Source organism: Coccinella septempunctata, chromosome 5 (genome assembly GCF_907165205.1).
Source record: "Coccinella septempunctata chromosome 5, icCocSept1.1, whole genome shotgun sequence".
Classification (NCBI taxonomy): Eukaryota; Metazoa; Arthropoda; class Insecta; order Coleoptera; family Coccinellidae; genus Coccinella; species Coccinella septempunctata.
The window spans coordinates 29,511,479-29,535,895 of record NC_058193.1 but is presented as its reverse complement, the minus strand read 5'-3'; the positions used below and the strand labels follow the sequence as shown (position 1 = coordinate 29,535,895).

Genomic DNA, 24,417 nt, shown 5'->3' with positions numbered 1-24,417 from the left:
AACACCAGTCATCGTCAACTTAGAAGAAAGTTCTGCATCTTCTGACGACACTACGGACTAGTCACTTTTACAAAAAATATTGTAACACATTTATATACATAGTATGTATTAAAGTGGGAACTTTAGATTAATTGTTCATTACTGAGACTCGTAGATAAGCATAGGTACATATTTTTCACCGGAACTGGAACACATAAAAAGTTTTAAAATATAACGCTCTCGGAATAAAATTTATTAGTACACCTCTGCGTTATCACATTCTTGACGCGTGATCATTGCATGGTGCAATGTTTACCGCTGGCCTCTTGGATTTGGATATACTATAGACAAATATTCTTTCTAGAGCAACCCATTCACAATCTGGAGCAGCTTTCTAACACTGCTTGTTATTCAGGCCAATTTGTCCCAAAATTCCATAAATTGTAATTTCGAATATCAGTTTGACCACCAGCATAGTATTAACAATTAACTTCGTTGTGTGTAGGTACCTGATTAATGCAAAAAAAAATTTAAATGATGAGTATACGGATATGATGTTCGAAAACAGACCAAAGGATCTTATACTTTTGCTAAATTACATGATTACCACGAGGAACAAGCTTTCCACAAAACAGTGTACGTGTTTTGTTATCAAAACAGCATCTATAGGTGTGTGAAGGTACCTATACTAAACTAAAGATACTCTATGATATCCTGCTTCCATATTCTCCAACAAGAAACTGGAATTTTACATTTATCAATATTTTCTTTTCATGGTGACTGTTTTGTCATCCAAATACGTAGAAGATTCACGTAGGTATATTATCATCTTTAAACCGACGAAATAAACAAGTACAAATCACCTTTCAAAACATGGAAATACGATTGTTTGTTGAATTTATTGTTCATATTTGATTGAATATACACACGTGATCATCGATGATAAGATTAGATAATAGTCAGCCGCATACGGTAAAGGCGATGACATTTTCGTTCAAATCAAGTATGGAAGATATCAGCAAGGAAGAAATAACCAGCCAGGATCTGGCCTTGTTCAAAGATGCATTGACTGGGGCAGGATGTGATGATATAGAGGTATTTAACATAATCCAAAGGCTGTATGAGTACGTTTTATCAATATTTGTATTTTTTGGTATTGTATATCGTCTTGCTTTTGTAATTTAGCTCGTTCAAACCGCTTTTAATTCGAATGTTGACTAAGGAAAAAAGCGATAGTGAGTCATACTGCAAATTCATATTTCAACTGTGAAAAAGCTTTATTCGACCTGTATGAATGTTTACTTCTACTCCCATCAATCACATGATTCATAATATTATCATCAAACGTTCAAGTGTTTCAAACAATACCCACATGAAGTTTGGCATGGCCCCATTCAAACATGATAGATTAATGGGAATGATAGCTGAATATTGTAAAGAATCTTGAAATCTGATACGTAAATATTTATTACAATAATTTTTCTCGGATATGTACAGGGTGAGTCCCTGACTCAAAATATTATAAAGTAGATTCTTGAGGTCAAAAGAAACACTTTTTCCCCTAGCATATAAGTGTCCAGACTTCTGGATTTCTTATTCATTTGGAAAACAGTTAATGATCTGAATCTTTGAAACTTTTCCGAATAAAGGCAATGTTTGAAATGTTTATGAAATACCCTGTATATGAATTCAAAAAAATTTTTTTTTATCCCTAAAGTTTTCAATATGATCGTAGTAGAGACAAAACCATATTATGAATGAAGAAGATAATAATTTAAGGCGAATGTCAAGGCTTTCCTCGAAAATCTTCTGAATCACAGACGGCTAGATATTTATTTTATGACCATGAACAATAACATTTCATTATACAAATTGAGGAGCAGTATATGATATTCAATCTACGTCGTGGATTGGACGTTTCGAAATTTTACGATGTTGCTCATCAGGTTTAAATCTTTAACTACTGTGTAGTTCGAAATATTGAAAACTCACATCCTTCTCGACATCTTTTTTGCAGAAAATGCTTTGGTAGGTATGTGCGCTAATTAGAACTTTAAAATTGGCATTGTCAACAACACAACTGAAAATTTCCCAAAAAAATTTCACACGTAATCAAAAGATAGTGGGTTCCAAATATTCTAAATATCTAAAAAATTGAGCTCCTCTGGAATATGCTATATACTGCTCAGATTTTGTTTGCCAAATGAATCGATTTAAGGGATATACGTTTGAAATCTTATCTGCTTGTGTTTGCCTCTAATTTTCATCAATATCTCACCGTTTTTGCTTCTTCTATTTCAGCTGAAGCTATACACCATCAAGCGCATAGCAACAATAGCCAAAATACTAGGTCCTGAGAAAACAGTCGAAGATCTTCTACATTTCATCGATTCTAACCTAGGTAGCTTGGAGGATGAAGTTTTGTGTGCTCTGGTAGAGGAATTGGAATTGTTTCTGCCACTTGTGGGAGGACCAGATCATTGCTACGAACTATTTTCGATACTCTTGCGAATAAGTAGGTCTGTCGATGAGACATTGGTCAGAAACAGGGCTGTAGAAGCTATCAAGAAGTTGCTGAAGGACATCGATCAACAGCTGACTGAGAAATTTCTTGTCTCCAGTTTGGTTGGTAATAGTGAAAACATCTGGTTCCAGGAGAAGTGCTCAACTTTATCTCTTATACCGGTAAATGACACTATCTCTTATATTTTAAGTCAACTTCATCTCTGACACTACTGGAATTAACATTATCTCTTACAAACAACTTCATTATTACTGTTTTTATGCCAATTTTACATCTCATGTCATTTTTGTATGCTAAGTTCCTTAGAAGATGCTTCATTTATATATTCAAAGGCAAATTACTGAGATTGTATTGAACTCTATCTTCAGGTTTGTTATCCAAAAGCAAGCCCAGAAAATAAAATACTTCTGAGGCATAAATACTGCCAAATATACGAAGACAATTCCTCACTTGTCAGAAAATTAGCTGCAATTGGCCTTCCTGAATTCATCAATGTATTGGAAATAGAGCATGTCTTGAAGGAATTCATACCTCTACTGAACATGATCGTTGAAGATGATCAGGTGAATAGTATAGGTGATCCATCTTAAAAAATATCTAACAGAATCAAGCAAAATGCAAAAAACACACTTTATTTGAATTGGAGAAATCGTTAAGATTGAATGTTTAAATGTGATTTTCATTCTCAAATTTTTCAGGAAATTGTTAGGATGAATGCAGTGGAGGTAGCACTGAGTATAGCACTCAAGTCTAAAAACCAGGAGGTTAGAAATGACATGTTTGAAATTGTCAAAAAACAATCCGGTTAGTAGACACAAGATAAAAAGATTTTTTATCTACGCCGAATCGAAGAATGGTTAAAGAGAAACTGTTTTTTTCACCTCGAGAGTCTGCTGTTGAATTATATGTCTGAGTCAAAGACTCACACTGTATGATAAAGGTCTAGTTATCACTGATTATATTTACAGAAAGATGCCCAAGTTGGGATCAAATCTTAAATTTATGGATCTTTTATCATCTTGGTTATTTTTTCAGAAAACAGTTCATGGAGAATACGCCAAAAAGTTGCTACGACGATCAATTACATAGCCTCGGTGTTCGCAGAGGAAGATTTCATCGAAACCCTGCTGGAAATGTACGACAACCTCATCAACGATTCAGAGACAGAAGTGAGGATGGAAGCCGTGCTGAATCTATACAACTTCGCGAACAGCTTACACAGCAACCTCGAAAAAATTAGGGATTCCAAGCGCACCTTCCAAGAAGTTTTTCTTCGTGAACTGATGCCCAGCATCCTTTCCATAACCACCGATGCGTCCAACGACGTCCAAGTGGCATTTTCGTCGGTCATTTTATCCCTGGGTCTACTGATACCCGACGATATTTTCAAAGATACAATTCTGTCCATTGTTGTCAACGGTTTGGAGAAAGACAAACCTCTACTATTCAAAGAAAACATCTTGATGAACCTGGGTTTTCTGCCGAAGGATGTCGATCTCGTCAAATCACTGACTTCGATCAAGAGCATCATAAAACACATCCTCCTGACATCGGAAACCTCGTGGAGAACCAGAAGAAGTCTCCTGGTCAGCTTTGTCCATGTTAGCAAATTCTGTTCGGCAGAGTATTTTCAGAACAACTTGCTGGTGTACTACATTCTACTCCTCAAGGATAACATATACGCAGTACGAAGGGCCGCCACCCTTATTCTTCCTATTCTAACGAAGAGGTTTGGTGTCAGATGGTTCATTCAGGAGGTGATGCCTCAAATTATGGACATACTGAAGAGCAAGAAGTACCTCATGAGATACGTTGTATTGTTCTGCATCCAAGAACTGGTATTTCCAACTATACTCGTCAATGATAAATCACAATGTGGTAATGAAATATACATTCGGGATATCAAGGAATTGATTGAAAAAGACGAAAAGAAATATGGCAAACTTTTATGTAGGATATCAAGCTTAAATAGAAAGCTGAAAGAATCACTCGATAAAGAACCATTCAAAGAAATCATCACAACATATAGTGACGAGTACAATATTAGCGAAGAAAACGTAAGAATCTACTCGGAAGAATTGTTAGATTCCATTATGAAAAACGATGAAGCAATATTTTCGGTAGAATCAAGTGAAGTTGAAGGTGACATAAGTTATTTAGAAGGCATTCTGATCCTTCTCAACAAATGTATCCTTAACGTACTCAAATCTATGCTAGAGGATCCAACCGAAAATATTAAAGACAGGGTAAAATACACCCTGACAAGGATCAAACAATTCTCTAACGAGTTGAGCAAGGAGTTGTCGTCCATGTGGATTTCCGACTACACTTCTAGAATAGAAGAAGTTGCATGGAAGGCAATAGATGAAGAACTAGATAGAGAGATCGATAAGGCTGTGATAGATAGCACGAATGCGGAAAAAATAGATACAGACTTGATGGATACCATATCCGTTGATTCTACAATGGTCGAGACAGGCAGCGCTAAAATCGATATTCAGAAATTGGAAGTATTTCCTAATGAACGTCTTCCATCGGAAGAGATGCATTTCGAGCAGATGGAAAGTTTGGATGAGGAGAAATGTAAAGACTCGAACTGCTGAGATTTCTTGGTAACTGGTCAATCTGTATCTTTAGCTTTTGTATTCGATAGTTTTGTATATATAATTGTAAATAAAGACTTTTCTGGAGTTTTAACAGTATCAGTCATAACCTTGACTAGTTATCCAGTGGAGTGAATGCTGTTAATTTTCTTCTGTAATCAATTCCAGTACAAGTGACAAGTCGATCAGGTGGCCATTAGATAGAAACCACATTCTATTAGGCGCTAGAAAGACAGAAAGAGTTGTAATCCACAAAAAATAAAAAGGTTGGCACAAATATAGCCCCTTGTGGAACTCCACCCACAATGAAATTAGTTGATTTTCCAAACAGACCGCATCCAGAGGAATCTTTGATGTGGACATTGTATATGTAGATAAGATCTATATACATGATTCTGTTACCAGTTTTTCTTTGGTGGTAACCGAACGACATCTAAGGAAAACCAGATGGCGCTCATGACCTAGGTACACAATAATAAAATTCGAGAAATTTCGTCTGATGCAAAGTGCACTGACTCATGTACGCATTCTATTCTCGGGTTTATGATGGAATTTACGTATAAATTTAGTCGGCGATTTACGTAACGCGGCGGTCATCGGTTATATTTGAAACGTTCCATGTTTCAAGCTCTAGCTGGCAGAAAATCCAATAATTGGGTTATTAACCTACTTGAATTGTGTGTGGATTTATTCATCTGTTGATAAAATTTCATAGTACTATCACTATCGAACATCGAACATCTATCATTGATAAAATCGTATTATCGTTATTATGATATACAGTTTTTGTGGGTTGTTCCAACCGAGTAGCTCAAAAAAAAATGATTTTTCTGTCCTCCATTCTCATAGTTTCGAATGAATATATCTCAGTATTTTTTTTATTGACGCCCACCACTGAGATCGTCAGGATGATGCCGAAAGCAAATGTTTTCCAATGTCCTTTTCACTTTTCAGTCCATACACCAAATGTATCAAAGCAGTTGCTCCCTTGCTGAGTAGTCCAATAGGATATACTGTTTTATGTTTCATCCCCAGTCTAAGTAGAAAAAGTCAGCTGAATGAACCTAAGGCATTAGGTTTAATCGACAATTACCTACTCATTGTTGGATATAACCTTTAAGTTTACTCTGTTATGTATAAGACATCTCAACTTGTAGAGAATTGAAAAAAAGCAATTTTTGTAGAAGTCGTGGAGAAGTCAAAAAGTTTTATGGAAGTGGCACAGCCTTGGAAATCTGCAAAAGTAATCGAGAACCTTAAAGATTCTTCTTTTCGTTATTTATTCTCACTATTTCGTTATTCTATTCCCTAGCTCATTTGCACAGCTGTTGTGGAGGGATTCCGATTTTTCGTTAACCTTGGTGCTATCATCTAATATTAGATGATGTCTGTCTCTGTTTCCACAAACGAAGAGATGAGTTGTGAACCATCTTGAGGATCTATCAGTAAATAATTTGATTGACCTGACTGTACAGTTTCCTTCAAAATGTGTCCTCTGGCTCTGACAAGCACGTATTGATACCTATTTGTTGTTATTATTCTCTGAATTTCAATAACTAAATTAGGACGTAAGGGAGTTGTATCATAAAAGCCGATTCATCTTTTTAGATGCCAAAGTGCTCCTTAGCATCTTGGGATAGTTATGACTATCCCATGTCATGAAATTTCACATAACTAAAGTGAATTATTGGCTCCGAAAAGCCAAAGTGGAGATGCATTTTAGCCCTTTATCCAAAGGTATTCAGCAGGTTATCCTAAAAGTTAGACAAGTTTACCATCAAAACGAAGATTTTGGTTATAGCAGCTATTATGTTTTGGAACAACACATCATACTTTTCCAGAGTAAGCTATGACTTTGAAGAACCGCAAATCCAAAAGTCATGACAGCTGAGTACCCGAACGATCAGAAAAAGTCTCTTGTAAGGCAATGTTTTTTACAGTACGTGCATGAATACACAAAAATTGGATGCACTTTACCAGTAAGATGCATTCTTCTATCGTGATGACAAGAAACATCATGATAGCCAAATTGGACCGTGCAATCCTAGTCTTGCGTTTTCCTCAAATGCAATTTACAATGTCCAACTCGCTAAATATCATTTCCGAGTACGTCTCTGAGAAAAAACTCTCAAACCAGATTGTTGTATAGTACGAGAGCAGAAAGGTTCGCCAAGAACAAAGGCGATACGCCCATCTGTGGATAACTTAGTATTCCGATATGTCTCTGAGAATTCATTGTTATTCAGGGTATGTTCACTTCAAGGCATCCATTGAAGAAATGGAACGTAGGACCACACGAAAATAATTTTTATTCGTCAGTAATCGGTAAATGTAGGGTGCAATGTCAGTTCACGGAGGCAGGAATTTGAAACAGTGAAACATTATACAGGCTGGCTCACCGAACATACGACCAGGACATTTTAACTGCTAAAAAAAGCCAGGTTTCTCTATTTTTTGATCAAAGGGGAACACATAAAAACAATGTATTTGAATTATCCCAATATAGAGAGGAACCATTATTGGTTCAAAAATATCGTGATCTGGTGGTAACCAAGTTAGGGGCAGTATGTATGGTTTCGTATGAGGTTAATGGGCAGAAGGGTTCGTTTGTAGCCCAAAAAGCCACTCCTTATCGTTTCCAATCATTACTATCTCTAAAATCCGAAAAACTCGAGGAAACAACTATTCCACAATTATTTCCACCCTTGTGTCTGATCCCTCGATGGATAAACCTAAAAATAACAAACCAAATACAGATTTCACTCACCCTGGAGCTGATAAATGGTCATCTGGTATTCTGCCAATTTTTCATCGATGTAATCCTGGGATTGATTGGCGATGATCTCAGCTGTAGATGGACCACTCTCCTCCTCGTCAGGATCATAATTGTGTGGGAGAGGGGGAGGTTCTAAGGCTACACCTACGTATTCGTAATCCCGTGAGGGATGTACAAATTCCGAAGGAGACCAGGGATGAACACCGCGAAAATAATCTGGGGAGGCGCTTCTATTCACAGCGGGCGATGGCTGAAAAAAAAAGAATAAAAAATTTTTTTATCAAAATTTTTCTATTGGAATTTGAAATTACAGTGAGTTCTTCGATTATGAGAATCTACTCAATGGTTTCGGAGTTATAGGCATCTGATTTTTTGTCAATATTTGAAAGCTTGATAAAAATTTTATTTTAACAAGATTTCACAATGCTTGAATGACGAATTGAAAGAAGATTTTTTTCCGGCCAAACTCACTCGTCATTTCAAGAAAAATTTCATTCTTCTATCGTTTTATTTTAATAATCTCAAATGACAAATTCCTTACCTCACCCCTAAACAGATCAGAGGTGATGCAAAATGAGTTTTGTGATTCTAATCAATATTGAAATGACGTTATTTTAGCATCTACTTCTTGAACAATATTAATATGTCAAACCACAATGTTCTCGAGAAGGTCTATTGACGAGAAATGTTAAAACGAGCATTTACTATAATTTATATTATATTTTATTATTGCAACTCAGTCTCCACACTGTATACAGGTGAAGGTGAGTAGATTTGTAATTCGAGATGTCCATAATCAGCCATATATAGGGCCATAAATATTCGCCTATCGCGCCATAATTTTTTCCAGTCAGTTTAGACGATTATGGGAACAAGGTTTCGAGGAGAGATCAAACCTTCGATAAAAGGAAAAAAATCAGTGCAGTCCTGTTCTTCGCCGACACTGTCGCCAACGAGAATTACCACAATTACACGGGTTTGCAATGCCTGAAGTTGAAGAAGAAACCAGCGATCAAGGTTCGAATTCGAATAATAAATAATATTAAATGAATTAATCGGATTACTATTATTTGTTGAGATCCAGTTCTGGAAATGCATGAACTGAAGATAGGATGGAGTTGAAATAATTTAATATTGTGTAAAATTTGCAGCATTGTACGGAGGTTCCAAGAAGCATCTTTGCTCGCAAAAAGAGAAATTGGAATTTCAAAAAGCGTACATGTTCTTGCTATGCCAGACTTCAAGAAGCGATCATGTCTCTCTTGAACTTTGCTCAGAATTCCTTAGGAATGGTCACAGGTAAATGAATATAATAATCTTCCTGCATATTTCGTAGATGAAGATATATTTTCAGTACAAACTTGTTCAAAAAGTTAACCCAACCTTAGTGAATTCAACAATTCGAAGTGCCATATGCAGATAACAAGTCTTGGTACCCTAAAATCAAAATTATGCAGGATTTCAATTCATTAGGATACTCCTTTCAATAGTTATGTAAAAACCTGTTATCCATTGGCCTATTCTGAGGGTTGTAACACCCTTAATAAAAGATTTCGAGTATAAGTTAATTTGACAAACATTACCTACATATTTCTTTATTTTTCATCACCTCTAGCACTATTGAGAAGCACAATTCTCTGGTTCATCTTCATGAATCATATACAGGGTGAGTCTTTGACCCATACTAATATTTTAACCGTAGATTCTTGAGGTCAAAGAAACACTTTTTTTGCCATTATGCCGAATCGGTTCGGTTTAAAAGATACAGGCTGTTGAAAAATCATAAAAAATATTATTTAAGTTCTATCTCACAAACGGCTTTATCGAATGAAATGAATTTCGGAATATAGTTTTTCATTTATTTGAAGAATCTTTTTCGAACACAAGATATCACCCATGTCTTTCAATTTTTCCGTTATGACCATTACGTACCATAAAAATACCAACAATTCAAAGAACCCAACTCTTGAAATTAAGTTGGAAGCTATCTAATGAATATTTGAACGTTTTGTAAAATAAAAGGATTCTGCATATTTTCTCGTATAATGCGTCGTTTTCGAGTAATTTGATGTTCGAAAATCAAAAAATATCTGTGAATTTTGAAAAATTTGTTACTTTTTGGCTGAATGCAACTCTGTTTAAAAGATCCACAGATGTGTAGTGTCTAGATCTAGATCAGTGTGTAGATCTAGCTAGTTATTCTGAAGGTGATTTTCCAGGGGTGGCATAGCTCATTTTGAAAACTTAAAATGGCTATGTATATCTTTTTATAAGGGCCGAATCGGAAAAAATGGTATAGGGAAAAGGTGTTTCTTTTGACCTCTAGGATGTACTGTTGAAATATTTGTACGAGTCAAAGACTCACTCTGTATAAACATAGTATCTATCTTGAAACTTTAATTACTCGAATATGGTTGATTTTTTGATGGAGAACACTACAATTTTTTTTTTCCTTTCGCTCCTATAGAATGTCTTCTAAATTTAATTTCCGTTTTCTGAGAAAAATCTCAAAAATTGCTTATCAGATGCCGTTTTTAGAACGCTGTATTCGAGTGCTAAACAAATTTATACTTATGAAAAACTCTCACTATATTTTTTGATGATGTATCACTGCTTAAATTTTTTCGTAACTATTAATTTACACCCTATATATAGACAATAAAAACATCACTGTGAAGAAATCATTCGAATTTATATTTTTTAAACTCAAAGTGAGTAAGGGCTGGCAATCTTTTCGTATAGGGTTGAAGATATTAAGCAGCACTAGTCAGCTAATTTTGTATCCTTCTGGAAAGAAAAGTTTTTCGACAAAACCTGTACATAGTAAGGATTTCCAAACAATTCAGACAGCTTGTATAGTGAAAACTCATATAACTGTATGCATCACTTGTTACATGTTCCCTATTCAAATTATCTTAGGGTTGGCTACTCCGCAATAAGGGTGGAACCTACAAGATGTCGAAGTCTGAGAAATTGAAGACTTTGAAGGTCGAGATAGAAAACTTTAAGACAAAGGTTCGTTTCATTTCAGCCTTGGGATCCCTGTCGAATCACAGCTTCAGCAACAGCATCCGCTTTGGCAACACCGAAATCAACATCAACGATCATTATGACGCTGACGCTGGTCAACATGAAGAACACACTGACGACTCCTTGAAGGAGAAGATAAGTCACGCCCTAGACGTCGGACCAGGAACTTCCAATGAGACGGGCCAAGAAGATGGAAATCCCGATGGTATACCTGACAAGGAGGAAAAGAATTACGAAAAGGTACCCCTGCTGAACGTTTTTCCGAAAGATTCGCCACCCCCTCTCTTCGCTTTCACCGACGCAGAGGAGAGGAGGAAGAGATCGGAAGGTCCTTACGTTCTGGAGCCGGAGCATAGGGAAGTTTTCAAGATCAAGACCAAGAGGCAGGTGACTCTGGATAAGCCGAAGGAGATCAGCGACGCGACCTATCTGAACAGAGAGTCGAAAGTTAATACGATATTCGACATCATGGATATCATGAGGAATATGCAGAAGTCTTTGTTTGGTACCATGTTGCAAGATGAATCAGGTTAGTTTGATTTTTGTTTGAATTGTGTAACTTGCTGCGGTGGATGAATCTCGTTACTAAGAATAAATCTACAAAAAGACTCAAAAACCAGACTATCGATGCCATCAATCTTATAATTTCTTAGGGCTACTTTCGACTGTGTGCCCTTCAGTGACTGAAGAGACCCAACCGTGTTCTACAGATCCTTCCACACTCTGGGCATGGATAGTCACCAACCAGATCTGGCCGCTACAGTATTCTTCTCGAGTCTCCATTATAGCTGTATGGACCAAAGACCTCCATTGTGATCTATCTAACGCTAGTTGCTCCCAGTTATGATTGGCATTAACTGATTTTAGGGATTGATGCAGTAACTATATCTTTGAACCGCTTATACTCGTGCTGATCTCCTGGTTTCCGAGCTCCCTCTGTGAATTCACGGTATAGAGCTATTTTGGGGAGTCTTGTGTCTTGCATCCTCGGAATGTGGCCGCTCCATCTGAGTCAGGCCCTCGTTACTTGAGTCTCAATTGTTACACAACTCGCATTCTGCAAGTCTTCTGCATTTGAAACTTTGTGGAACCATCTGATGTGCATTATCTGTCTTAGATAACGTTGTTGCTTTTGTTCAAGCTGTTTAATATGTCGCCTGTAGGGCGTCCAGCTTTCGCTTCCGTAAAGAAGCGTTGGGAGGACCACTGCTTTGTAAACAGCTGTCTTGGTCTTCAGATTGAGGTCGTGATTGTGGAACACTCTGTCGTCTAGCTTCCAGAATGCCCGTGATGCTGAATTGATACTTTTGTGTATTACCGTGTCCAGGTTAGCCCTAGTATTTATGAAGCTTCCCAAGTATCTGAACTGCTTGACCTGTTCTAGAGTTTCGTCCTCCAGGCTGATATCTGTTTGAAGGTTTTCCGGCGGACTTACCAGGATTTTGGTTTTGTCAATATTGAGTCTAAGGCCTAAAGCTTCGTATATAAGTTTATAGGTGTCCAACATCATCAGTAGATCCGCTTGGCTGCTAACCATAAGTGCGCAGTCGTCTGCATATTGAAGTACCGTGATACACTTTGTACGGGTTTTTGCTCTGAGACGCTTCAGGTTAAACACGCCTCCATCAAATATGAATCTTGGATGTACTTTGTAATCCGTTCAAATGGTTCAAATTTCAAATTCATACAGGCGCAAGACGTTGATCTTCAATAATTGTTACTAAGTTCATATGAAACACTAACTTCAGAGGTACAAACAAATAAAACTAGTATGGAAATCAACTTTCAAGCCTGAGATCAATGGACGAATTCTCAACATAAAAAAATTCTTCTACCTTCCAGATAGTTACCCTCACGATGGCGAGTCTTGCCCCTTTCCACACAATATTTTGGGTAGGATCAGGCAACCCGGATTATTTGAAGTGGTCCAGAAGACTCTCTACACTGTCATTAACTCCTCTGATACTGGTTTCCTCATGATTATCATCGGTGGAAATCTATCGGACATATCTTCCTCTTACACGCCTCTGGTGCAGAGCATAAAACACGTCGCTGAGAATACCGATGAAGAATCCACGCTGATTGTGTTGACAGGTACCTGTCCCAACAGCCCTGATTCTAGGGTGAAATTGGCTTGTGAGGAACTCAACAAGAGGAATCTACCCCTTTTCGCGACAGGTGAGGTCTATAATTTTCATAATCAAGTGAGAATGTTGTGGAAGAAATTAACAAATTTTGATTTCTACGTATAAAAACTCAATCTTCAAGCTTTTGAAATAAATTTGTTGTGTTTCCATTTTATTTCAGGTCCGGGAAGCCAGGAATTCTCCAGCTGCTATGAGCTGTACGATGTTCCATTGACAGTCAAGAGAATTTTGTCGAAATATAACTCCAACAGTAAAGAAGGTGAAAACAGATGTATATAACTTAGGGACCTACGTTATTATATTAGCTATAAATTGGAGCGATATAGAACCGTCAATTAGATAGGTACTTCATCATTTACGTTTTCAACCAAACAAAAACAAGTTTTCAACCAAATCACTGAATATTTCTCTATGTTACTTCAAACGTAGGTAACTATATAGTAAAAATCACTGGTTTGGTATGTACTAAACAGTGATTTTTCTCTCCACCAAGTTAGGTAAGATCAATGAATTAGTCAATTCTTCTTATTTTTTTTCTATTTTTATTTTATTATTATTGAATTTTATATTTTTATTTTCATTCTTTTCGATTATTAATCACTTCAATTCGATGTATCTATCACAGCTCGTCCACAAGACCTTGAAATACCAGAGCCAACAAGATCGAAAAGAGGTATCATCGATGTTGACGATGAAGATGATGACTATGATGATGAAGATGAATTCCACGTCAATCCGAAAAGGGCAGCTCGTGTCACTGGTGGAGCAGGAAGAGAGAAAACTAAGAGCGGTAGCACTGTTAACCAAGTCCACATGGGAATTATAGATTTAAATTTATTTCTTATCAATATTTATATGATATACTGGTGAATTTTCAAAAAAATAAAAGACGAAAGGCTTTTATTTGCTTTGGCTTCTGGATTAATTAATTTAAAAAACTGCCTACCACCCCGCGTACACAGTGCTTGACAAACTACACTGCGCAAAAAAAAATTACTCACATTATGGAAATCTCAAATTTATTCTACAACTGAAGGTGTTCTTAATGATAATTATTTATATCAGAATTATGCATGCATATGTTATCCACTTTCAACGATTTTCTTCAATAGAGATGTTTTTTCCCAGCAGGAATAAAAAAAGATGATATTATCAGATTTTGAATGTATTGGCTCCATTCTAAAATCAGTTGTTCTCGATCAATTCTAGTGATCAATAGTTTTTCTTTCGTTTGATTTTCTACACTCGATCGCTATGCAACGCGAAACACGCAATTTGACCCAAGAGGAATGTGCCCAAGCGGTAGTTTTGCGAGAAAAAGGGTGGACATACACAAGAATTGCAGAAAGGTTTGGAGTTTCCCATACAAGTGTGTCCAGAATGTTGCAGGTATGAATGTCCGAAGACCAGGACAGGGTAGACCATGGGTAACAACTGCCATTCAAGAACGTTACTTCGTTTCTTCGTTAAGACAACGGTTTGCAACCGCTCGCCTCCTTCAAATTCAGCTTGAGCAAACTCATGAGGTGCAAATTAGCACTCAGACAATAAGAAATCGCCTCAGAGAATATGTCGCGGCAAGAGGCCCAGCTCTTACCCCAGCCCATCGAAGGGCGCGTTTGGATTTTGCGAGAGAGCATATCCATTGGGAAGAGGCCGATTGGCAAAGAGTTCTCTTCACAGATGAGTCTAGATTCTTCCTCTACCATTGTGATCGACGTTCCCTTGTATACAGACGTCCACATGAAAGATATGCTCAGTGCAATTTCCTGAATACTACTGGTTTCGGGGGAGGATCGATTATGGTATGGGGTGGAATATCTTTGACTGCTCGCACGGACCTAGTGGTCGTTGATAATGGAGCTATGAATGCTGATAAGTATATAAGGAAATTTCTTGAAAAGCATGTAGTGCCATTTGCCGCATACATTGGTGAAAATTTCATTTTTATGGACGATAATGCCAGACCCCTTCGTGCGCGCATCGTTCAGGAGTAGGTACCTTGAAGAGGTTGAAGTCTCTCGAATAGAATGGCCAGCAAGAAGTCCAAATCTCAAAAAAAATTGACCTGTTTTCATTCACAACAGGATAATTCTTGTAAATATATTTTGTGATGATATAATATCATTCTATTTTCAATTATACTTATGCATGATGGAAAATCAAATGAACAATTTCTTCACTTGTTACTTGTCAATCGTCTAGTCCAGTTTCTTTCTCTAGAACTAATCGATCTCGACTAAAACCAGAATTTTGCAGCCCTGTCTAATATTTTAAAGAGCGAGTGACATTTTCTGGGCCTCATTCCAAAAACGATTAATTGATAGTTTGGTTCAAACTAGGTCATATTGAAGCAGACATCGTAGTGACTAAAAAGAATATACCTAAATATAAAACAGCCCGAAGATACTATTCTTATTTTTCGATATACAGAAGAAGCATTGTGGTCCAGAACGTAAAAATTTCAGGGGGTGTTAGTATTTGTCCGTACTCCAATCCAAAGGTTTATTTTTAGAAGTAATAATGACCCAAGATTCATGCAGGATTTCTTATAAGACACTCATTGCACTCATATGTGAAGGTGATGTTAAACTGCGTTATATTTATTGGAATAATTTTGGCTGGTATTCAAAACGAAATTTTTCATGACAGAAAATTTATGTGAAAGAACTCGCGAATTTGAACTCGTTTCACTTATACAAGGTGTTCACTTAAGATGCGGCAAAGATGCAGAAGGTGATTACTTACAAAAATGGAAACTTTTCGTTTTTTTTTTGATAAATTCGAAAGGCAGGATGAATTTCCTCAAAATTTTCGATACGTTAATGCTCAGAAAAAAATGACAGTACAGTAATGTAACCGGAGCTGGAATAAAACTATAACGACTCTAAAAGATTAAAAAAATGTTCATACATGCGTCGCTGTGCTGAACTATTGGGTTCAGAAACTTAGATCAGGAGAAACGTTTTTTTAACAAACACTCCAAGGTTCCGGACAATGAGATCTTAGATTTGAATTTGCATCTTGCAAGAAATTAAGGTGGTTAAAAACTCTATCGAAATATCTATTGCCCTTTCAATTGTATCAGCGATAACAAGAGAAATGTTTGTATTTTTGACATCCCCTATAAGAAAGGGTGCATACTTGACTCCCTCAACACGACTTGGGAGTTAATCAATATGGTTACTTCAGCTAAAAGTACTTGGGAGACTTTGCATAATAGCTATAATGCGGTTCTGAATTGTTTTCACACCTCTATACCTTTCAGATGCATGAAAACTTTGAGAACTACCGTGAAATAATGAAATATTATTAACAGTTTCTACTTACTGGGTGCATTGGCCTCCTGAACGGTCTCGGTCCAGGGGAGGGGGACATCCCCATCGGCACTGGGGACATTGGACTTGGCCACCGTGGCCGGGGACAAGCCATATGAGGGGGCAAACGCGTCCCCATCATATTAGCCGCAGGGCTCCCAAACCTGGGGGGTGGAGATGGACCGTAGGGGGAGCACGGTCGGAAGTGGACGGGGGACCATCCACCCCTTCCCCCAGGCCCGGGCCCAGGACCCGACATGTCGAATTGACGCTACTTCTACCGAAAATTTACACTGGCCATCGATCTGAAACAGAAGAAGGATACGTTTGGTCATTTTTTTCATAAATATATGCACAAAGAACAAAGATTATACTAGGTAAAGCAGAAATGTCGAGAATTGATAAAACAGTCAAAAAATCTCTATGAATCCGTGTTCTACAACCCCTAAAAGGGGATTTAAAAAAATAATCTTATTTTCCTACATTACTTCTAAAGTGGGAACTATAATACATTTAATTTCTTATGCCTATACAGAATGTTTCATAAACAAGGCGAATAAATTCAGGATACTCAATGAAGGTTTTGTCCGGAAATGCTTCGATTTTTTTATACGACACAATAAGAGACAACCTTTCTGAATAACTCAGAGAACAATATCCTGAACTTGTTCGCAATGTTTCTGAAACACCTTTCGAATTTATATCTTGGGATTCACTGAGGGTATTTTTTAAGAGATGAGTTAAACTTTTGTGTGTAGGTATATGTTTCGTGTTGTCAGTTTAGTACAAATACAATACGAATAAAAATAATATGCTTTGAAGCTTCTCTGAAAAAAAATACTCTTGATATATCATCCAAAATTAACTGCGATATCAGTAATTTGAGTTTAAAGTTTTTAAGTTCGTCTTTCAACAGTATAACATCAGCAAGTTGAACCAAAATTGTCGACCAGCACTTCTAACTAGTGCTATGCCATATATTGTTAGTCAGAAAGGCCTGTTGCTAATAGGTTTTCTCTACATAACTTCCGAAAATTGTACCATAATGCATTTTTATTTTGGAATTAATGTGAAAACTCGGAGATGCTGAAAAATTGCGTAAGTATGGAGTCAAATCTTTCCTTTCCTAAAGCCGCTCATCTTCCAACCAAAACGGAAGTGAAATTCTAAAAATATATCGCGATGTCCCACAAAAACCGGAGTCCACAATGGAAATCAAGACTAATGAAACTTTTAGTTTACGAGTGTTCAATGTTGCTGGCAAGTATGGAGGTTATAAAGTTATCTGGCATCCGATCAATTTTATAGTTCCTACGGCTTGTTGCATCTCTGGATTTTCTTGAAACAGTATCAGTGAAATCTTTCAGAAGAAATTATCAGCATTCACCCTACAGAAATTTACCAGTTACTTATTCTATCATCGATAGTCACTATTACTCATAGAACTCGAGTAGCCATTCTTGAAAATGTGTGTATATAGATAAAAAACTTTTTGAGGAAAGCAATTAAATGTATCGGTTAACATGACTCTGTAGCATAACAAAATAGGGAGAGATTCAATTACCTCTATGTACAATGCCAGAACGAAAATAAAATTCATGATCACATTTTTAACATGATTCTTGATTATTATAGAAACCAGCGTATAAAAACACAATAGTATATAGGTACAGGTACAGGATCAAAAACAAGTCTCATCCTGAAATCCATAGAATATCATGGAGAAAACAAGAAGGTTTTATCGAAATTAATATAAACAACCTCTCTGTTTGTTATCTGCTGTTATCTGCATTTGAGAATAAGAACTAGAAAAAGCTGAGCCTCTTGAAGAAGAATTAAAAATGTTTCAACAATTGCATGGTAATAATATTCCCAAAATAACGAATGTTTCGATTTTGCATGATTCATATCTGTAAACTTCTGGAAGAGTTCAAATATACATTTGGGTGTTTATATGAAGTCTCTAAATAGATTTTCAGGATCCAAAATAATTTCTCTCCGAGTATCACATCGCAGTAATATGTCAGTCCTAAACGACTCTCGATTTTATCGTGTTGTTTCGAACAATAAAATCTGTTCTAGGAATAATAGCCAAATTTATCGATACTACTCAGTGTCTCAAACCGAAACCAGAGATATCTCTGACCGAAACACACTCTCCAAACTAGCCATGTGTTTTAACTTCACCCCCTACAATCAGTACAATCCAAAGCTAATTTCTCAGAGTTTTTGAATTGAATGTGGGTCGAATGATTAATCATTTCCAAGGGCAGGTATAACAATCTGTATCTAATAAGTTTATTTCAAAAAAGTTGAGAAATTCAACAGGTTTAGATTTTCCATCTATCATTTATAGTCTCATATTTTATGAACAAGCTTTTCTGCCAGACAAATGTGAAACAGGGAATGAATTAATTTCTATCCCAAACAACATAGACCATCTCATTTGATATTTGGTCTAGGTCAGTCTAGGATATGTAGGGTAGTCCCTACACTCCTTATCTAGGAACAGGGAATAGTAGATATACAACTGTTATTATCAAGGTAACGTACTTTGATGAAGAGTCTTGAAAATAATTCTTGTGAGTTACGAATAGTACATTTTGATCTTTACTTTTCCTTCTTGCATTTACTAAATTTCTCGGGATTTTCGTGTATGAATATATGTCTTTGCTCTCCTTCATACAATATCACAATTCCCCATTCAACGGAGCTGAATACGTCTGTTATGGCCTAATTATATCTGGTCATATCGATAAATAAGAGCTATTTGCGGAATAATAAATCCTCTTTTAGAGTCAGCACTCCCTTGAAAAAGTAATTGCTGTTGTAAGATGATGGTAAATGGAAGAATGAATAATGTTTGAGAAATAAACATTTCTCCCTCATGAATAAAAGCGTCATAATGAGACCGACTTTCTGTTGTTATGGAACTTGATTTCTTCATTTCTTTATAATAATAAAACATAAATTGTAATCAGAGACAAGAGGTTGTCTCTGATTGTAATCATTATTTATTCGACTTCGAAAAAGGATCATATTTAGATTTTATTAACTACCCTGTAGTAATTCTAAAAACATTTTTCGAAAAAAATGTATTTTATCGTAATTTAGAATGAGGCGGTTAACCCTATAAGGGTTAATAAATCATGAAGAATTTTAATGTTTATACTAGTTGTATTATCTGAACTGTTCTTATACGTAGGTATATATATGGATTAAATACAGAGTAGGCTTTAACCACTTTTTTAATTTATTGCCTTCTAGCTCCCATTAGTTGCCCTGCTCAATTTCATTTCAGTCTGGTTTCAGCAAAAAATGAAGAATTGCTTTTCAGGTGCCATATCTATAGGGAGCTGTATCTAAGCAGGGGCTGCTCAAAAAAAAAAATCTATACGAAAGACCTACACTATATTTCTTACAAGGAATCACCGCTTAAATTTTTTTACACACCCTGTACCAAATCCAGCATCCCACATTTCGAAAAACATAACGGGATTGGTGGAAAACTCTGTTTAGATGTTTCTATTATTACAAACAAACATATTCAAAAAATACCATCATATAGGTTTTACTGGTTTAGTGATATTCATTAAAATTAGCATTATCCGAACATATCATCGACAGGAGCTGAGTAAGGATAAGCGTGAAGATAAAAAATCTCCAGGATCACGGAAACCCAGCAGATAAATCAAACCTTTTCTTATAGCAACGCAAGGATGAAATTCAAAGACGAATTTGTCTTTTCTCTGTCGGTAACTATCGAAAACTCTACCCGGCTCTATATAAGTGGTTAAAAAAACACCCTTACCGTTAAAACCGGATTTATACACAACACTTTTCTCGATTTTCACTCACTTACACTAAAAACTGCAAAATCTAGACGGTCATGACTTAATCGAACGGCTGCGTAGACCCTTCTAACTAACGCCGCACTTTAATTTTAGAATTTGGCAGTGGAACTCACTCTGAGGCGACTTATTTTTGTTATACTTTTTCAACGGGAATTTTTCGCGGACTAACTCATTGATCTAAATAATATCCGATCGGTGGAAAAGGTGAAGAGTTTGAGAAAATATCTTTCACCTCATGACATTAATCGTGCATGAAATATTTCTTGAATTTTGTGAAGAGTAGAAAAATTAAATGGTAATACACGGGGAGTTGTGTATTCCTACTGAGAAAGTTGATATTGGTAGATTAGATTAGATTATAGGGGGGGTGATAAAATCATACTAACCTCGCAAACACTTCTTGACCTAAGGATCAATCAGCAAAGTATCGAAAAACTTTCCTTTATACCCTCCTCAGGCTAACATCCATCACTCTTGTTCTGATTTCAAAAACCACGAACAAAGATGCCTTTTCCGATTAATAAAAACAAAGTAAGGGTTGAGCTTCCTCAGTGCAAGAATGCCAGTCATTTACCACAGTTCAAATTCACCTTTTACTTGAATGTCTGTGCATATGTGAGTGTATGTACCTACATTGTTGTGGACACACTTTACAATAAGTCGCAATTTTGAAGCCGCATCGAGGTCAATTTCGGATTTTGCAGCTCTACGATGTTTAGAAAGCCTATTGATTTTAGTGGAAATCGGAAAAACGGTTTTTGAGCTATTCGAATACATACTTCAAAAAAATTGTTATGGGCACGCTACTGTTCGCAGTTTTGAATCTATCGATGTGAAATCTGGAACGTCAGTGCTCATCTAAAGCGTGACGAAGCCTATTAATTTTAGAATCCGAATGGATCCAGCTGTTTTCGAGTTTTTCGAAATTTACCATCACAACTGTGCATAGAATTCTTGGTGCCAGATACTGAGATACTATAATAAACTAAATTTTCGAGCAAGCAAGCATAAAACTACATTGAGCTTCACAGGCTCCCCAGGAAAAAATCCTGGCTACGCCCATGCAATTGTGTACTCTAATGCCGCCTGCAACTTGCAACAAGCAAAGCAACGCGCATCCAAAACGAAGAATATGCCATCTATCGTACATCGTCCAAATTTCGTATTCTAACAATCAGTATCCTGTGTTCGACAGTCTATATAAAAGCTTTGAGATTGTAATTCTAATCTTTAAAGCATTAATTGGAGTATTGATTGATATTTCAATCAACGATATAAGAGACAAATATTCAATCAACGTCCCTGCTACATATTAATCATGAGTATTCAAAGGTTAATACTCAATGATTATTTTATATGGTCAACCCATTTTGTACTTTTTACTATCCTGTGCTAAATTTTCAGCTAGATAACGGCACCGTAGCTCTTCATAAAGAAAACACGCACGATTGTTTTCGTTAACAAACAAGTGTTGTTGGGAGCTGAAAATGTACAAAATTCAACTTTTGCTCCAGCTTCATGCGCCAACAGTCCTCTAAATCTTCATTTGGACTTAGTCCAAACCAGATACAAAGATTTCAAAGTTTAAAGTGAGTCCATCTGATTACTTCTATTCATCCCCCTCAATATAGGCATAAATGAAAATTCAAATTCCTTCAAGAACATTTATTTCTCAACATTCATAAGATTATGGAAATTTCACAATTCAATTTTTTCCATACTCCAATGACAAAATAAAATAAAAAAGGCATTAATTCCCAGAGTGGAAGATCATCAAATTATTAGTTGGTAGCTCTACACTTCTGTGATAACCTAATCCAAATGCTAACACCACTACCTTCAACGATTAATTTTCTGGAATGCTTCAACTTGTGAATCATATTAACTGAAAAGGGAAAGATCACTAGAATACTACTATACAATCTAAGAATAACTCAGTACTGGTAGTTGCATACAGTTAAACAAGAGGAAATGTTATGTATAAAACTCTTTTAACATTGATACTATTATAGGAGAAATATCCAAAAAGAACTATTCTGGAAAAAAAGACACATATGATAGACCTATACTGAATAGAGGATCCAGAAGGCTGAATTATCAGACATATTACCATAAATATGTAAATTCATTAATGAAAAATTGTTACGAGCTGAGTCAATACAAAAATAATACACCTTATCCACCCCTCTATTCAGTAATATGTAAACATAAAATCAAATTCTTCAGAATTGATTAACCAAGATCGTAACAACAATTAGAATGTGATACTGTTTTTTCCTTTATCACCATATCCTCCAGTTAGTAGAAAAAAAATATTAATTGGAGGGAAAGGCAAAATTTTCAAAGATAATCAATTTGAAAAGATGTCCAAAAATCCCCTGATACTCTGAAATCACACTCAAAATTGATTGCTTATTCCAAAAGTTTGTCAACTAATATAAAATTTTGGATAAAATGCACTTCATGGAAGTTTTCCTACTTTTTCTTACTATCATTTGAATTAGTAGCATCACCAAAATCAGATAAATCATATTTTGATAGGTCGCCATCATCATCTTCCTCCTCATCCTCATCTTCCTCCTCGATTTCCTCCTTATTTAATGTTTTCTTATCAAGGCTATCATCAATTTTTTTTACATCCTCATCACTACTATCTTTATAACTAGACCTGTCACTGTATTTCCGTCGTTTCTTTCTCCTGCCAAACTCATCATATTCATCATCAGACTCTTGTCTTTCTTTATATTCGACCACTTCTCTGTCATTATATCCACCTCCAAAGCCAGTTCTTTCTTCCATAACTGCGAACTTTGGTGTGTTACAAACATTGCATTGCTGTCTTCGGGCCCAATTAACGTTTGCACACTTATAGCATTGCCAATCTTCAGCATTGAAGAGACCACCACTCTTCTCAGCAGCAGCTTTACCAATTTCTGTTCCAAGTTTTCTTTTTTTAGCTAGAGTTGTGCGGGCTTTGTCACATCTATTACAGTTGTTACGACGTGCGAAATTCACATTACCACATTCATCACAAGTCCAGTCATCATTGTTCGAGCCCTTTGAGTGTGGAGGTGATGAATTCGACAACTCTGTGGGCGAAACATTTCTTGCCATTCTCACTTATTTCTAGAACAAACATATTGTTAATTTAATAAGAATGGCACATTTAGGAATGAAAGTATAAACATTGCAATAAACAGCTTATAAAAAGAAATTAGTTTTACTCAACAAAGGAGGTTTTTGCCATTATCAAATGGTTCATTTCACTTTAAGCGACATAAGTAATTCAACAGTAAATAAATTCTCAGTGCTGGCAAAACCTCTTTTTACCTTATACCTTCACTTTTTCACTAAAAATAATGTTATCACGTTAAATAAAGGAAATTATTTTATTAAATTGCAGGATGACCTTAAAAGGCGTAAGTGTCAAAATTGATAGTGCGAAAAATCAATGTAGCCAACCAAAGAGGCCTTTGCTTTTGCATAGAGAAATCTCTGCATTTTGGATGGGGAAGAAGAGATGTCGAAAATTCGAGCATGTTCCTGTTCTGTGGTTCATACTCATAACCTCAATTTTAGAGAGTCTTGATTTGTGGATGAATTCGTTTTTCAGATTTTTAAAGTCCAATTATTTTAACCATAAGAAATGTCGAAAGCTCATCCCCCAGAGTTAAAAAAGTAAGGTTTATTCATCATCAAAGATTATCTTACTAGTATATGCGACCATCTTTTGAATTGAATTGTTTCAGATTTATGGACAAAAAAATGTCTCTTCAGCTCAATGGAGGCCGGTGTATATCGGGAATTCTGAGAGGATTCGATCCGTTCATGAATCTTGTCATCGATGAAACTATAGAAGAGTGCAAAGATGGTTCCAAAAATAATATTGGGATGGTTGTAAGTACTTAAATGTGAATTCATCCTACATATATCTTACTCACATGTGATTTTCAGGTTGTTCGAGGAAATAGCATCATCATGTTAGAAGCATTAGATCGGCTTTAACTTATAATTTAATATAATGCATATAATAAGATATGACTGAATCTGAGAAATGTAGCAGTATGAATCTGAGAATAAAGTTTGTAAGTTCGTACTTTTGTGTTGTACCTAATTCATTTCCAAAATACCAATCTGAAATATTGCCAATTGTTATAGAATTAAGTATTACTATGATTAAGTAAACA

The 24,417-nt window shown here is 36.1% G+C and overlaps 4 protein-coding genes across 6 annotated transcripts; 3 read left to right on the top strand and 1 right to left on the bottom strand.

Annotated features, from left to right (window-relative positions):
* Positions 1-918: 918 nt before the first annotated feature.
* Positions 919-5,193, top strand: LOC123314421 (serine/threonine-protein phosphatase 2A 65 kDa regulatory subunit A beta isoform-like). Its single transcript, XM_044899709.1, has 5 exons — positions 919-1,074; positions 2,281-2,664; positions 2,872-3,066; positions 3,202-3,307; positions 3,539-5,193. Exons 1-5 carry the CDS (start codon positions 919-921, stop codon positions 5,104-5,106), a joined length of 2,409 nt encoding a protein of 802 aa, XP_044755644.1. The 3' UTR covers positions 5,107-5,193.
* A 3,293-nt stretch (positions 5,194-8,486) lies between these two features.
* Positions 8,487-13,947, top strand: LOC123313459. Its single transcript, XM_044898350.1, has 7 exons — positions 8,487-8,646; positions 8,733-8,899; positions 9,034-9,181; positions 10,914-11,441; positions 12,755-13,090; positions 13,220-13,318; positions 13,685-13,947. Exons 1-7 carry the CDS (start codon positions 8,568-8,570, stop codon positions 13,927-13,929), a joined length of 1,602 nt encoding a protein of 533 aa, XP_044754285.1. The 5' UTR covers positions 8,487-8,567; the 3' UTR covers positions 13,930-13,947.
* A 7,937-nt stretch (positions 13,948-21,884) lies between these two features.
* LOC123313460 (zinc finger Ran-binding domain-containing protein 2) lies at positions 21,885-23,720 on the bottom strand. 3 transcript variants are annotated; one of them, XM_044898351.1, is made up of 2 exons: positions 23,561-23,720; positions 21,885-23,356 (listed from the first exon to the last, which is right to left on the bottom strand). In XM_044898351.1, exon 2 carries the CDS (start codon positions 23,342-23,344, stop codon positions 22,706-22,708), a length of 639 nt encoding a protein of 212 aa, XP_044754286.1. In that variant the 5' UTR covers positions 23,345-23,356; positions 23,561-23,720; the 3' UTR covers positions 21,885-22,705. The 3 variants fall into 3 exon arrangements, with proteins under 3 accessions (XP_044754286.1, XP_044754287.1, XP_044754288.1); XM_044898352.1 differs by having other exon boundaries at positions 23,568-23,714; XM_044898353.1 differs by having other exon boundaries at positions 23,460-23,603.
* Positions 23,721-23,794: 74 nt separating this feature from the next.
* LOC123313461 (probable small nuclear ribonucleoprotein G) lies at positions 23,795-24,326 on the top strand. Its single transcript, XM_044898354.1, has 3 exons — positions 23,795-23,908; positions 23,980-24,127; positions 24,185-24,326. Exons 1-3 carry the CDS (start codon positions 23,877-23,879, stop codon positions 24,233-24,235), a joined length of 231 nt encoding a protein of 76 aa, XP_044754289.1. The 5' UTR covers positions 23,795-23,876; the 3' UTR covers positions 24,236-24,326.
* The last annotated feature ends 91 nt before the right edge of the window (positions 24,327-24,417 follow it).

Excerpts from the sequence above, each read along its gene's own strand:
- LOC123313459 (XM_044898350.1), top strand. The coding sequence starts at position 8,568 with ATGTTAAAACGAGCATTTACTATAATTTATATTATATTTTATTATTGC. Across the intron at positions 11,442-12,754 it reads CATGTTGCAAGATGAATCAG|ATAGTTACCCTCACGATGGC; the intron begins GTTAGTTTGATT and ends TCTACCTTCCAG. Across the intron at positions 13,091-13,219 it reads TCTACCCCTTTTCGCGACAG|GTCCGGGAAGCCAGGAATTC; the intron begins GTGAGGTCTATA and ends ATTTTATTTCAG.
- LOC123313461 (XM_044898354.1), top strand. The coding sequence starts at position 23,877 with ATGTCGAAAGCTCATCCCCCAGAGTTAAAAAA. Across the intron at positions 23,909-23,979 it reads CATCCCCCAGAGTTAAAAAA|ATTTATGGACAAAAAAATGT; the intron begins GTAAGGTTTATT and ends GAATTGTTTCAG. Across the intron at positions 24,128-24,184 it reads AAAATAATATTGGGATGGTT|GTTGTTCGAGGAAATAGCAT; the intron begins GTAAGTACTTAA and ends TGTGATTTTCAG.
- LOC123314421 (XM_044899709.1), top strand. The coding sequence starts at position 919 with ATGATAAGATTAGATAATAGTCAGCCGCATACGGTAAAGGCGATGACA. Across the intron at positions 1,075-2,280 it reads CAGGATGTGATGATATAGAG|CTGAAGCTATACACCATCAA; the intron begins GTATTTAACATA and ends CTTCTATTTCAG. Across the intron at positions 2,665-2,871 it reads CAACTTTATCTCTTATACCG|GTTTGTTATCCAAAAGCAAG; the intron begins GTAAATGACACT and ends CTCTATCTTCAG.
- LOC123313460 (XM_044898351.1), bottom strand. The coding sequence starts at position 23,344 with ATGGCAAGAAATGTTTCGCCCACAGAGTTGTCGAATTCATCACCTCCA.